General features: G+C 41.5%; 1 protein-coding gene across 4 annotated transcripts in view; it reads left to right on the top strand.

Moving 5' to 3' along the window:
* The window catches only part of ATP8A1 (ATPase phospholipid transporting 8A1), a 242,997-nt gene extending 230,550 nt beyond the window's left edge, over nucleotides 1–12,447 (top strand). For all 4 annotated transcript variants that reach the window (XM_053252646.1, XM_053252647.1, XM_053252644.1 and 1 more), the window contains 2 exons: nucleotides 4,174–4,265; nucleotides 6,884–12,447. In XM_053252646.1, coding sequence (XP_053108621.1) covers nucleotides 4,174–4,265; nucleotides 6,884–6,981 — 190 coding nt within the window. In that variant the 3' untranslated portion in view covers nucleotides 6,982–12,447. The remainder of the gene's footprint in view (nucleotides 1–4,173; nucleotides 4,266–6,883) is intronic.
* The last annotated feature ends 3,633 nt before the right edge of the window (nucleotides 12,448–16,080 follow it).

Below are 16,080 nucleotides of genomic sequence, written 5' to 3' on the forward strand. Positions count from 1 at the left end.
AATGATTCTGCCTTTGGAAGATCAGTTTTACAGGCTTTGTTCCAGTGCAAAGTTCATCATTGACTTTGATGAAGTTGTTTTCTTTCAAATAGTGTTAATTGGGGTCACTTGTCATGGTCCTCTCTGTTCAAATTTAGACCTTATTGTTGGCATTGTCATAGTTTTATCTTCCAGGTTTCTGGGCTCTGCTTCCCTCCTCCAATTTTGACGGAAGTTTGAGATGCACCCATCTGTGTGATGGACAGAAACCACTCAGAAAAACTTCAGGTTGCTTACCTGTAACTGGGATCCTTCTGGTGGTCATTTGTCCAGTCACACACCCTCCCATCCATCCTCACTGCAGAGCTATGAGGCAGCGGACTTCAGAACTGAGGAGGAGGGTGTGGAGCACCTAAGAATGAAGGGGAGGTTGTGAGGGTTTTTTTCCTGAATGTATCTTCACGCGACCACGATGCCCATCTATGTGATGACAGATGAGCACCAGAAGAACCCCAGTTACAGGTAAGCAACCTGAAGTTATCCACAGGAGTTCCAGTCCAGCCGATTTCTGTGGGTAACGAAACCACAGATAGCGGAGCATTAAGTCTATGGCGATTGCTGGGGTTAGGTTCCTGCAGGGGCAAAAAAATGGTTTTAAAAGGCTGAAAATGGCTAAAATAATTGCAATAAAGTGCTTAACTTGCTCTGCTAGTCTTCTGCTGTCCAGCAATGCCCCCAGAAGCTGCAATTTCTCCATTTTCCCTTGAAAAGGTCAAATTTACATACAAACATCTTTTTCTACTGAGTTTATTTTCCTTCTGATTTGAATACTAGTATAGTATAGAAAAATATTAAAACTTTGTTCTGGTACACTAGTTTTATTTACAAAGACCAGGATCCGATTCCAAACAACCATACAACTAGCTCAGTATACCCAGAAACGTTGGACTTGTGTTTCTCAAATAGCTATCGCCACCCAAATGCCATATAATGAATCACCTTTGAAACTGAACGGGCTTTCAAAAGCAGATTGCCATCTGCATGGAGTCTACTTTTAAAAGTTAAAAGGAGCAGGGTCCTTCTCCAGAGCCTGTCACTTATGTCTAGCCAGTCAACAGCAGAGACCAAGCAGCAAGGGCAAGCAGGCATTCCCCTCTCTATGTTCCTCTCTAACCTTCTTTCTTTTCTCCCCCGCCATCCCATCTCTCCTCCTCATCTGATATCCCCCGTGTGCATGGGTATACATACCAAACGTTGAGAAACTATGCTTTACACCCTAGTCCTAACCACACCTAAAGTAGATTCTCACTTTTTGTTCAAAATATAGATAGATGTGCCACATCATGTGACAAGTGCATGCATGTAGAATTAGGTGATTCTTTAGAAACCCAAAACAGGGTAGAATGCCACTTCTGTATCGATAAAATGTGCCTAATTCTATACTTGCATATCTTGTTCATACTTTACAGGGCATGGTTTGTATTTGTTTATACGTAGAGGTAAAGTATGCCATCAAGTCGATTTTGACTCTTGACACCCACAGAGCCCTGTAGTTTTCTTTGGTAGAATACAGGAGGGGTTTACCATTGCTTCCTCCTGCACAGTATGAGATGATGCCTTTCAGCATCTTCCTTTATCGCTGCTGCCCGATATAGTACTAACAGGGATTCAAACTAGCAACCTTCTGCTTAAGCATTTCCCTGCTGCGCCGCATAGCTAGACATAAAAGCAAGTGAAAATTAGCCCTTCTTTCAATGTAGTTTCCATTCAAATAGGTAAGACTTACTGCAAGTAATACTCCTTTGAATGGAGGTATACGTAATCTTCAGGACGCATCATTGACTACTTCTGCTTCTCTGCTACTTGCAAAATATGATTCTAAAAGGAATCTTATCCATGAATAGACTGATTTTGCCACATTTCTTGCCGAATGCTTAACTCTAAATCTACAAGTAAACAATAGATGAGGAATTACATTAAACAAAATCACACTTTTAGAAACATACCACCCGTTATAAGCCTCCTTCTGACCTGCCTCACTTAATCCAATGGTTGCTGTAAAATACAGCAGGGGCGTATCTAGGGTAGGGCAGGCAGGACACATGCCCCGGGCGCCACATGGAGGGGGGCGCCATTCCTTAAAATTATTATTTTTTTTAAAAAAATGGCTGCCGAAAACAAAATGGCCACTGTGCATGCTCAAATGGCCTCTGTGAGGCCCTAAGCCATGCCAGGCCTCGCAGAGGCCATTTGAGCATGTGCGGTGGCCATTTTGTTTTCAGCGGCCATTTTTTAATTTTAAATTTTTAAAAAAATGGCTACCGCACATGCTCATATGGTCCTTGCGAGGCCCTAGAGGACAGCGGGAGGAGGGGCCTTTAGGAAGCCCCCCGAAGGGGCTACAGGTAATTTAAAAAATAATAATATACTATAAGTCACTGTACACATATTCAGATTGGCATATGTACAGAGAATCAGGGCTTGTGAATACTGAGCTGAAGCTTATGAGCTAGGATTGCACTCCTTTGCTCTTACTTTGCTTCTTGTGATAAGTGAGTTAAATGTGATGTCTTAATAATATGTCTATTAATGTGAGTTTGTCTTTGAATCAGTGTGAAATCCTTAGTATTAAGGCCACTGGGAGCTTCTTGCTCTCTTTCTTTCATTTTAACTGTCTTTCTGAAATACTAGAATATATTCCAAGCAATGACTCTGCATATCCTTAAATTATTTTCAGAGTATCTGGGAAAAGTCAAATTCTCCATTTATTTTTAAAACTTATATAATAGTGATGCTACAATGCATAGTAGAGAATTAGACAGGCACTTCTGTTTAGTTTTCCAAGTACACCTCCACATAGTATTTGGGTATTTAATGAGCCCCAGCATACTGAAAATGTTTTCCAGCATTTTTTGGTCTGGCTACATCCACTGCTAAATAGTTTTTGAAATATTAAAAGATTAACAAGCTTGACTTGTATTTTTCAGCTGATATTATGGTAAAGTTATCTGAAAGATGGGTGTCAGTTGTTTGGACAGGGGGCACAATTTCAGTGTTTGCCCTAGGTGCTATTTTCCCTAGATACGCCTCTGAAATACAGTTAAAATTGCCAGCATTCTTGTGAAAAACTACCTGTATACTTTTAAACACTGGTTGTTCTTTGAGCACATTAATTCCTCACTGTATAGAGGTACATGGCATTATATCAGTTAGAGGCTGCTAGATGTTAGTATAGTCATGCCTTATGTACTCCAAAAATGTGGACTGGAAGTGCCCACTGCCCATTTCCAATTACATATGCCCTGCAAATTACACTATTTGGCAGCTCAAGATCAGCCATATGCTGATGACTCATTTATGTGGTACATTTGATTCCTCCTTGTGCACATGCAAGTGAAATAAGAATCTGGTCAGAGGAACTGCTTATCTGACTAGAGCCCCTTGTAGATTTATTTAATTTGGTTTTTAAAAAATAGCTTTCTTAATAAGGTTTCATGAAGCTTATATGAATAAGAGTACTTCAGTACTCTTATATTTTCCTACTCTGTTCCTTTTTTAAAAATTGCCACTTTAGCATATTGTTGAGACAGAAAATAATAAAATCATTTATAGGAGCTATAAATGCTTGTCTCTGCTTCACTGTTCATAGCCCTATATGCCTAGTAATTAAAGGTATGCAATTTAAATATTTTATATATAATGTTAATTAGGACTCATTTGTACCATTGTAGTTCAACTTGAAATTGAGAAGCATCCCATTGCACTAGAAGCTGTATTAATACATATGAACACGTGGTTTTCTGCCTCAGACTAGTTCAAAAGCTAAATCTACAACATTATTATTTCACAACATATAAAGGAAATCTGACTAATACATATTTCTAGTTACAATAATTTTTCTTTAATTTGTTCTGTTCATTCATAATGGTGAGACAGGAATCAGAAATGTGAATGCAGAGAATTCATTTAAAGAGCAATAGTTACTGACACCCATCTGGTGGTTCTGTACTTTTGTCTGTGCGCTTGCATGTCTTATATCTCCCATAAGTATGAGTTTACAGAACTAGTCTTGAAGAACTACAGTATTGCAAGTTATCTCTTTTAGTTCATTTGTTAACCCTGTTAATCTTGTAACAGACTGGATGTTGTTTCAAATATTAATGTATTTGACAATTTTTTCTCTTTTCTTTCTAGCTTAACTGAAAGAGCTCAGTTGCTGAAAAATGTCTTTAAGAAAAACCATGTCAATCTGTACCACTCTGAGGCTTTGCAACAAAACCTGCTTCGTAAGTATTCAGAGTCTTGCAAGAAATGCAACACACACTTAAAGAACTAACAAAAGTCAAAGCATAAAAGAACCAATATGCGCTTGGTTCTTCTTTTATATGTGTTATGCTTTACATTTGGCTTAATTACGTTGCATTTTATTGCATCGCTTTAATCATTTAAACAATAACTATTGCATTTAACTTGACTTTATTTTTATGATATTATTGGTTTTACTGTGTTCTACTTCAAAGACTCCAAAATAGAAAGTAGGGTACAAGGATACTAATTTACACATTTCTAGAAGGCTGAGAAATAGGTCTCCCTCATTTTTCAAGGTTGAACTGTCTAAAGGAGAATACATACATACATTTTATTTTTTTATTCATTCATTCATTCTTTGTATAGTTGGAGTAGTAAAAATAAATAGGAAAGTGAATAGGTTGAGAAGACCATAGCAGGAGCAATGATCTAAAATGGGTAAAAATATAATGGAATTTTAATTCGCTCTTGAAACTTTACTTTAAAAGAGAGAACATGCTTTTTGTTGTTGTTGTTGTTGTTGTTGTTTACCCACAATGATGTGGGTAATCTGATTGGCTACATAATGTTGTGACATCAAATTCATTACATGATCTCTGATTGGCTGGAATCATTCTATGAAGAAGAAAGAAGCCATAATCAAAAAGAAACAAATGGTGATGAAGCACCTGCAGATAAGGAAAACAATGGTACAAACAGGATTGAAAGATGAATACTCTAATTAATTAAGGGGGGGGGTTGAGAAATATTTCAATATCCCCCCCCCCTTTTTTTTAGACCATTAGCCCTTTTGAGACTGAAAACTGTTTTTTGTTTTGAAAACCACTTTGAGAAATGTTTGTTGCAAAGCAGTATATAAATATTAACAACAACAATAAATTGATGGAAAGCATACTTAAGGCCAAAATTGTTAAGCATATAGAAGAAAAGGCCTTGCTGAAGGTGAACCAGCATGGCTCCTGCAAGGGAAAGTCTTGCCTCACTAACCTTTTGGAGTTCTTTGAGAGTGTCAACAGGCATGTAGATAAAAGTGATCCGGTTGCAAACTTCCAAAAAGCTTTTGATAAAGTTCCCCATCAAAGGCTCTTGAGTAAACTTAGCAGTCATAAAATAAGGGTACAGGTTCATGTGTGGATTGGTAACTGGTTGAAGGACAGAAAACAGAGATTAGGAATAAATGGACAGTTTTCACAATAGAGGGAGAGAGGAAGTGGTGTCCCCCAGGTATTGGTGCTGGGACCAGTGCTCTTTAACTTGTTTGTAAATGATCTAGAAGTTGGGGTGACCAGCAAAGTGGCCAAATTTGCAGATGATACTAAACTATTTAGGGTAGTAAAATCCACAACAGATTGTGAGGAACTCCAAAAAGATCTTTCCAAATTGGGGGAGTGGGCAACAAAATGGCAAATGTGGTTCAGTGTAAGCAAGTGTAAAGTGATGCACATTGGGGCAAAAAACACCAACTTCACATATATGCTGATAGGATCTGAGCTGTCGGTGACTGACCAGGAGAGAGATCTTGGGGTCATGGTGGACAGCTCATTGAAAGTGTCGTCTCAGTGCGCGGCAGCTGTGAAAAAGGCTAATTCCAAGCTAGGAATCATTAGGAAAGGGACTGAAAATAAAAATGCTAATATTATAATGCCATAGATTATATAATTATAATCTATGGTGCAGCCACATGTGGAGTACTGCATACAGCTTTGGTCACCATATCTTAAGAAGGATATTGTAGAATGGGAAAAGGTGCAGAAGAGGGCAACCAAAATGATCAGGGGCTTGGAGCACCTTCCTTATGAAGCTAGGCCACAGCATCTGGGGCTCTTTACCTTGGAAAAGAGGCAACTAAGGGGAGACATGATCAAGTGTATAAAAAAGTATGCATGGAGTGGAGAGCGTGAACAGAGAGAAATTTTTCCCCTCTCTCACTACACTGGAACCAGGGGTCAACCTATGAAACTGAAGGTGAGGAAATTTAGGACCGACAAGAGGAAGTACTTTTTCACCCAGCTCATAATTATTCTGTGGAATTCTTTGCCATGGGATGTGGTGATGGCCACCAGCTTGGATGGCTTTAAAAGGGGCTTAGACAGATTCATGGTGAACAGGTCTATCAATGGCTACTAGTCTGGTGGCTGTGGGCCATCTCCAGCCTCAGAGGCATGATGCCTCTCAATACCAGTTGCAGGGGACAACATCAGGAGAGAGGGAACGCACATACTTCTTGCCTGTGGGCTCCCCAGTGGCATCTGGTAGGCCACTGTGTGAAACAGGATGCTGGACTAGATGGGCCTTGGGCCTTATCCAGCAGGACTGTTCTTATGTTCTTATGTAATAATAATGTTTCTAATCACATTCACCAGCTACATATGGCTATAGTCTGCATTACAACAGAGTACGTTACACTCTGAGTATCTAGTATTTATTAACAGATCCTTTTCTGCTTTCATTCCTGTTTCTGTCACAAAAATGTTAATGCTATTCCCAGCAAAATACTTCTCGTTATTTTTATATTTAAATGAAGGGATGCTTTTAAAATATTTATGTAAAACTAGTAGGCAACATTTCTCATTTCAGTTTGGCTTTCTGTTTGCAGATGGTTATGCTTTTTCTCAAGATGAAAATGGGATTGTTTCACAATCTGACGTAATAAGAGCCTACGATACGACAAAGCAAAGACCTGATGAATGGTGAAGGAAAACAGCATCACAGAGCTCTAATATTTGCCATAGTAAGGCAAACTAATATATTTTTTCTGGATCTGCTAAGAAGGTCCAGCAACAGAGATCAGAGGAAGATGTATGTTGTTGCTCTTATTTCCTGAAGTTTGAAATCACATATTGAGTAGACATAAGCACTGTGCAACTATACTGTATAACACACCATCTCTAAATTTTTCGCCAAATGGTAACTCGGATTTTGTAAACAGAGAATGAAAACTACCTTCAGTCTTTCCAGAGTGCATATTTACAGTGAGGCTGAATAAATATTGTTCCTATACATATATCCGGAACATAATGAATAGTCAGATTACCCAGCATAGCTTACATTGGCAATCACAGCCTTTGCAAGGGTTTATAATGGTGAAGTATTTAAAGTACAGTTTAACAAGCCTTTGATTTCAACAAGTGCTAAAGAACCATTTTTAAATGACATTAACTCATGTGTTGAAGCAGATTTCAAAGCAAGGCATTTTTAGGGAAGTGTCAAACTAGCCTACAAAGGTTTGCCAAAGAAATTCCATAAAATGTATTTCTTATTTTAGTATTCAATTGCAGAAATGTTAAGGGATGGCATTGGCAATGTCAAGTGTGATGTCAGAATTGCATGCTTGATACTCTGTACTTGAAAAATTTTACAATAATGTGAACCTGATACAGTTTGCTTTTTATTGCATTTATTTTTAGATCTGTGATCACTTGCACCTTTGGCCTTATACAAACTTTTATTTTAGTCATGTTTATTTAATGGAAATGTGTACATTTTAATACAGCAGCCATTTTCTATGCGGGGGCGTGTATCTTTGAGACTTGTTTGAATTATAGACACTGCTCTGCCTTATATCCCTTCCTTATGTTTAAGGGCCCTAATCCAGAGATACTTGCACATGGGAACCACCTGTGTTCAAAGATGCTCCCCTACCATTACACCCAAACTTAGGATCAACACTTTCATTTCTGATGGATTGATTTCCTGTTGAGGAAAGAGGGGGAAAGGGAGGTGCCTTGATTCAATTTCCCTTCCTCCAAACAGGTGATAAAGACTGTCAGAGATGACAGTGTCAGCCATGTATTTGACTATGCACACACAATGCAGGAGCACTGGGCATGCATCCCACATAGGGTTTTTCTCCATGCAGCATAAAAAAAGGATCTAAATCAGAATGATCTACCATGAACAAAAGCCTGTTTCGATGTTCAGATTGGCCTAACTAGACTGGGGTGCAAGTGTTTGAAAATGCTTGTTTTTATTTAGTATTAGTCATCAAAGTGTTTTATGTGCAACTTGCACATACAACACAGTAATTACCTTTATGATTTTCACTATCTAAAAGAACAAAGAGCACATGTCACCAGCTCATCACCATGCTATATTCTGTATCAACTATATTCAGTGTCTGACATCCTAACTAACAAATGTGTGTGCTTTGAGCCCCTGTGGACCATAGCACTAGTCCCCATGCTGCTCCCCGGCTCCTCTAGCACAGTGATTCTCAACGTTTTTGGAGTCATGGACCAGTACATTCTTTGTGTGCAGTTTCCCAGACCAACAGTTATTAAAGGGGTTGCCCCCTCACCCCACCCCCAGACACCCCCCAAAACAATTTTGAGTCGGTGGAGGCCCAGGACATCATGCGCAAGGGGGGCAGGGCCCAGGGCCTCAGCAAGCTCCCCGGAGCTCATTTCTAGGCAGGCAGCCCTCGCTGCTGGGATTGTGTTCATTTCAAGGAAGCAAAAGCAGTGAGGGCTGCTTCCAGAGAGTTCCTGGCAGCAGCAGCCCTCACCACCTTGAAATTGTTGTGTTTGTGTTGGCGGGGGGGGTTAATTCAGCATGAACCAGTATGGACTGGCACTCAACTCCTCATCGACCAGCACCAGTCCACGGACCAGTGACTGAGAAACCACTGGTCCGTGGCTCTAACACACATGCAGTTGTGGAAGAGAACTCCTCCCCATATACTGGGACAGCTCTGAAAAATCAGGAACATGTGTACTATGCATTTGCAATCTTACAGAGTAGATCTGGAGTGCAAAGAAAGCTCCAAACTTCTAGTCCTCTTCCACACAAACATACATTCTAGAGGACCCAGGGACTAGCATAGGGCCTCATGGTGCATGCCCTCAGGCGCTCAAAGCACATGTGCTTCATTAGTCAGAATGTCAGCCAGTGTGTGCTGTCCCCAAATTTGATTTTGATTAGATTGTGCTGCATTTTGAAGATTGCAGCCAATAAATTACTGGTCTGTATTTTTCTTAAATATAAATCTGCATATATATGCTACTAATCAAAGTAAAGTGTTCATTTTCTAACTAGTAACAAAGGACTTCCCTCTTCACAACCACTATTATTTAATTGCTTTTAAATATGTCAGTTGTGTAAAATCAGGATGAGAAGACATAATCTGATATATTTATATGTGCCTCACTGCTATAGGTTTTAAAAACTATTTCAGTATGTTAATATTTTAAAAATATTTTATGTAAAAGATTCCACCTCTGACTTTAGTGCCCTGTATAACTGTTTTACCTGTCTAAAGATATGTATAAGTATTTTGGTAAGTACTGTACTGGTGTATGATGGTTCCCACATGAGGTCAAAGTTAAAAAGCCACGCATAGTAGGAACATTTCATATGTTTATGGTTCACTGTTGCACCCACTTATAGTAGCAAGGATACCAATAATAGTTAAATGCAAGATATTGGGGGGGCAGTGTCTAGTTAAAAACAGCCCTTGTTGCCAGTCTTATAGCCAGAAATTGCCTTCAGGAAAATTACTTCAGGCACAAATAATGAATGAACAAGGAGGGGCAAATCAATTGACCTAAAGCAAGGGGGGGCGGATCAAGGCATACTCTTTCTAACACTTGGTCAATTACTATATGTTGTCTATGAGACACAGCCACTTCAAAAGATTTCTAAAGGCGACAATTACAAATGAAAATATGCTAGCATAGTTGTAAAAAATTGTAATTATTTTTATAATAAATAAATAAAGGGAGTTGGTTGAGAGAAAGATTGCAAATCAGAAGAAACGATGTGTTCTTTCACGTATTTTGTTCTTCCCTCCTGGGTCTGATACAGCCTCTGTCAGAAGTTATCATCTGTAATGGGGAGAGGGGGTATCCTCAACTATCCAGCAAGTGTAGAGTTGACAAGCACCACAAAAATTCTGGGTGCTGGATCAGGTGTGTGCCCCTAAACTTTCTCTGCTGTTTCCCATTCCAGGAAACAATTGTTGCATGCAAATTATGCAGAGAAATGGTCTGCACCTAGAAAATATTTTCATCCACAGGGAAACCTGTTTTCTCACACATATTGCCCTTGCTGGATCAAGTTGAAGACATAAATATTGCATTAGTCCAAGATAGGAAAGTTCCATGACACCCCTCCCCCTGCATTTAGTGTCAAAAGCGACACACAATAATCACTCATTTTAACTCTCTCTTTGCTGCCAATTAGCTATTAGCACATTTCCTTTACCATATTATTTTAAACTGGCATAAAATGTACTGTTATATATTTTATCATATTTTTCTTTGAAAAGAAGGGTAACTATATCACAGTGCAACTTGTTCAGCATGTCTTTGTTATTAATTCTGAAGGAGTGTCCAATTAAATCTGAAGGAGCGTCCCACATTTTAATGTTTACCCATCTATATTACCTTAACCCAAGTTTTGTTTTATACATAGTTTTTCATACATTGGATGTAATTTTTCCTAATAACAGTCAGTATGATACATGAGATTTATAATAACAGTGTGATGATTGTGTATATGTATTGCTTTTAATAGTAAAAAAAATTCTGATGTTAGAATTCAACTTAAATCTTTTAAGTTCCTCAAAAACATATGCCCAAGTAAACCAGATTTATTTGAACAAAAGTCAAGATAGGTGTATGGTACATAAGTTGTTTGCAAACAGATATTTCATAATAAAAGAATATATAAATGGTTTATTACATTATAATATAGAAATATCTATTATAATATATATTTGGGGCCATTGGTTGGCAGGCATATATTTTAATAAAAATGCTATAATTGAAGTTACAGTAATTAACTAAAATGCACTTGTTTTGAAAATTTAAACTTTTACATTTCCCTTAGTAACATCCAAAAAGAAAGTTGTATGTTTTGTATGTATTAAGTGCATTTTGTAACAATTTCAAACAAATGTTTAAAAATTAGTTCTTCAATTGAATGAAAATGGTGCCATTCAAAAATTAATAGAACTTCCACACATCTGTATTATTTCTAATTACTTGTAAGAATGTAGTACCTAACCAAAAGTTGGCTAATTGGAAACACTTTGAGAAGCCATAAGTGGACTTGTTTTTCTTAGTGTTAGGTTTATTTTTGCAAACACTTTTTGACAAATTTCTAATTAAACAACTTGCTAGTTGTATAAAAATAGAAGAAATGTTTAAACAACTGTAACAGTGAAAGATTCATATTACACTTGGGAAGTCTCACATGGGAAGATCTTTTTTATCATTTGATTAATGTTAAATTACTTGCTAGAAAATTGGACCATATATTTTGCACCCCTCTTTCTCTACTGATTTACGTATTGTGCAAAAGTAATTCTCATTTGGGTATGTTTTATCAATCTGTGCATGAGCTAATACATCACAATGTGAATCTGAACTGATGCATGCCTGTGCTGTAAAGCTCTTTTCCCCCCTTCAGTCGGAAACATGCATCAAATCATATGTATTTAGTAAGCAAAAGTAAGTGTTGGATAAACAACTCAGCTGACCAGTTTAATTTACTAGTACTGAATGTAAACTCAGAAAATCTTACACATGTTGATTGGTGTTGATAGCATTCCAAAATTTAAGTAAGAGTCTTTAGCAAAATTGGATTACTCAGTCAGTATGACTACTGTGGAAATTGACAGCGTTTGGTCTTGTGTTTTGTAGGTTTTTTCAACACGGACTTTTGCATCCATTCACTATTTTGTAATTGCAAAACTGACTCACATGTATAGAAGTAAAATCATGTTTCAGTTTTTTTTCCTCCTCTACAATTGAAGCCATAATGCATTAATGTTGGTTAGAAAACTGCAACTTGATTTGTAAGGCAGGCGTTATATAAAAGTAAAGACTACATTCAAGGTAAGGTAGGACTTTTCCAGCTCCACTGAACCATTACTGCTGAAACTACTGTGGAAATTGTGAAGCTGCATGAATGGAGAGATTTTGACTCAGTGTTTATGGTAGTTTTCCTCAGGTTTAGTTTTAACTGGATGTTAAATGCACTGTTTTATAATGTTATTAAATTTTAGTAATATATTCAGTTCTATGCAGTGTTACATGTCATTGGCATTTTGTGAATGTGCATGTTTTGAACTGCAAATTTTAAATGTTTTGTCTTTTAATTGTTAAAAAATAAATCTTGCCATTAAATAAACTCTTAAGTTGTGTCTACATCTTAAAAGGAAGCATTTCTCAAATGTTTTCTCCATTATTCCAGTTTGGGTGATACATAAAACTATCATCATTTGATATCACTTAACTAATTTAATATTATACACTGTCATTTTTATTAAATGATTAAAAACACAATTGGGGAAGTAACTTTTTTACTGTCAGATTGGCCATCAACATGAAAAACTAACTGTACTTACTTGTTTCTATACTGCCTTTCTGTTAATATACTCAGAGTAAACACAATATAAAAGGCAAAAGGGACAGAAAGGGTTGAGGAAAATAAGCAAATGCAAGTACGAACTTACATGAAAAGCTAGAAGGGATCACTGGTCCCCATGTGAGACAAAATGGAGTGGATAGAAACAGCTGTGTCTAACAAAAATGTTATTCAATAAAGGCAGCCATGGAGGAGTGATTGAACGGAATTAAAAATTCATGTTAAGGATAATGAAGAAAATATTAAAAGCTACCATGCAGTTTGACATAATTTACCATAGTGGAGCAACCAACTGCCTAAGAATTCTAGACTTTTGAAAGAAGGAAACAAAAAGTATGTCTGTGTACATGAAGACAAAACTTACTGGAAACTGATGTTTAGAAAGAAAGGAAAAACCAGCCATCTCAGTTGAAAAGTAAGCAGTGCCATAAAAGTAAACTAATAACTGATTTCACTTTATCTCAGAGAGACATGCAGTAAGCATAATCAAGTTCTACTGAAAACAGTAAATTAGTATTTTTCTCATTAAATATTTTATCCTTTAAGCGCTCAGCTGAAATCCAGTGGGCAGGGGCGTAGCAAGGTTGGAGTGGGCCCAGAGACAAGAGACAAGATTTTAAAATCCCCCCCCCCCACTGAAGCTCAGCTCATGAAGTAAAGAAATCTTAAATGAGGCTGAATATTGGTAACACACACACACATATAAATATATATTTTTAAAATGTGCCACAATAGAACATTATCCTAAATTATTTTTTTAAAGGTTTTGTAAATTGTGGCTGATGCAAGTCATTTAATGGTACTAGAGAAAGACATGCTGTTCTGGTAGCTCCAGGTCTTAACGCTCACATCAGTTTCAGAGGATGAATACAACTAAAGGAAGCCCAGGCGGGTGCGCAGCTGGGGGAGTCAGTCATGTGACTTGCCGGGGGGGGCGAGGCAGTGGGCCTCCAGACAACTGTCTCCCCTTGCCCTATTATAGTTATGCCCCTGCCAGTGGGTTATTTCAGATGTACTTGTCAAACAGGAACATAATGTTTTCATCCAGAATCTCAGGATATTTGAATGAGGGTAACATTAAAATAGATATTTAACTGGTTCGTTAACTGACTTGTTTCTGCATATCAGTTCTGATAAAACCCACTGGGAATAATAATTACTAGCTGATCCAGCACAGAGCATCTGTACCCCTAGATCTCCCTGTCTCTTCCCTCCCCATCTTCATTTCATCTTCAGCCCCAGTCCGTTCTCCCCCCTCTTCAGCCCCAGTCGATTCTTCTTCTCTCTTTAGCCCCAGTCGATTCTCCCCCCCTTCAGCCCCAGTCAGTTCTCCCCCCTCTCTTCATCCCGTCTGTTCTCCTCCTCCTGCCCCAGTCCATTCTCCCCCTCCCTTCAGCCCCAGTCCATTCCCCCCTTCAGCCCCAGTCTGTTCTCCCCCTCCCTTCAGCCCCAGTCCCTTCTACCCCTCCCAGGCAGCTTTCTCTCACTACCCGTCCACCGGCGCTTTTCCTCACTGCCCACCGGCCTGGCCACCTCTTTTCAGGCCAGCCTGGCCACCTCATCCCTTCCACTATCCAGGTGCTGCTCACAAACTCTCACAAGAGCTGCCACACATGAGATTAGCGATGGGTATGCCTAAGAGAAATATATATGTACTAGCTGAACCCGCACAGAAGCGTGCCTGTCTCGCTCGCTCTGTCTCTCCCCCACACGCCTCTCTCGCTCGATCTGTCTCTCTCCTCCCGCGCCTCTCTCGCTCGATCTGTCTCTCTCCCCCCACGCCTCTTTCGCTCACTCGCTCTTCCCCGCGCGCCTCTCTCGCTCGCTCTGTCTCTCCCCCGCGCGCCTCTCTCGCTCGCTCTGTCTCTCCCCGCGCGCCTCTCTCGCTCGCTCTGTCTCTCCCTGCGCGCCTCTCTCGCTCGCTCTGTCTCTCCCCCGCGCCTCTCTCGCTCGCTCTGTCTCTCCCCGTGCTCCTCTCTCGCTCGCTCTGTCTCTCCCCCGCGTGCCCCTCTCGCTCGCTGTGTCTCTCTCCCGCGCCTCTCTCGCTCGCTGTCCCTCCCCGTGCACCTCTCTCGCTCGCTCTGTCCCTCCCCCCCCCGCGCGCCTCTCTCACTTGTTCTGTCTCCCCCCCGGGAGCTTCTCTCGCTCGTTCTATCTCCCCCCGCGCCTCTCTCGCTCGCTCTGTCTCCCACGCACACTTCTCTCGCTCGCTCGCTCTGTCTCCCCCGTGCGCCTCTCTCGCTCGCTCTGTCTCTCCCCCGCGCACCACTCTCGCTCGCTCTGTCTCTCCCCACGCGCCTCTCTCGCTCGCTCTGTCTCCCCCACGCGCTTCTCTCTCTCGCTCACTCTGTCTCTCCCCGTGCACCTCTCTCGCTCGCTCTGTCTCTCCCCGCGTGCCTCTCTCGCTCGCTCTGTCTCTCCCCGCGTGCCTCTCTCGCTCGCTCTGTCTCTCCCCGCGCGCCTCTCTCACTCGCTCTGTCTCTCCCCGCGCGCGCCTCTCTCGTTCGCTCTGTCTCTCCCCGCGCGCGCCTCTCTCGCTCGCTCTGTCTCCCCCGTGCGCGCCTCTCTCGCTCGCTCTGTCTCCCCCGTGTGCCTCTCTCGCTCGCCTTTTCTCTCCCCCGCGCGCCTCTCACACTCGCGCTTTCGCTCCCCCGCGCGCCTCTCACGCTCGCTCTGTCTCTCCCCCGTGCGCCTCTCTTGCTCGCTCTGTCTCTCCCCCGCGTGCCTCTCTCGCTCGCTCTGTCTCTCCCCCGCGTGCCTCTCTCGCTCGCTCTGTCTCTCCCCTGCGCCTCTCTCACTACTCTCTCTCTCCCCCCCTCGCGCCTCTCTCGCTCACTCTGTCTGTCTCCCCCCACCTGCCTCTCTCACTCGCTGGAGCTTGCGGTCACCACCGGTCGCCAGGCCAGGCTCACCAGCGTGGGCCGGCCACTTCTCCTCCTCTTGGGTGTGCCAGCCAATCAGGTGCCTCCACAGCCCAGCCAATCAGCTGGGCTGTCGGGACGCATTTTCCCCATGCACACCTAGGAGAAATATATATATAGACTGCATTACCACAAATATTGCATTGCCATTTATGGAGCATCTGTGTGCTCTTTGGAGCTGGCTTCCTCCCCCCTCCTGCCTCACTCTCTCCTGCCCTCCCGCATCCCCTCCCCCACTCTCTCTTGCCCTCCCCACACTGAGTTATTTGCCTCTGCTGCCACAGGCCTTACCGGGTGGCGGGTGGCCGCAAAGGGCCCCGCCGCCGCTGCTCCTCCTCCCAGGCGGCGAACAGGGAAGTTTCGCCACCCGGTTCCCTCCCGCCCTGGCCTCCGACAGGCGCCTTGCCTCCATGGGCAAGCTGGGCCCACCACCGCCTGGCCTCCGTGGCCAGCCGCCTGGCCTCCGTGGCCCGCCGCCTGGCTTCCACGGGCAAGCCAGGCC

Source organism: Hemicordylus capensis, chromosome 5 (assembly GCF_027244095.1).
Source record: "Hemicordylus capensis ecotype Gifberg chromosome 5, rHemCap1.1.pri, whole genome shotgun sequence".
NCBI classification, from domain to species: domain Eukaryota; kingdom Metazoa; phylum Chordata; class Lepidosauria; order Squamata; family Cordylidae; genus Hemicordylus; species Hemicordylus capensis.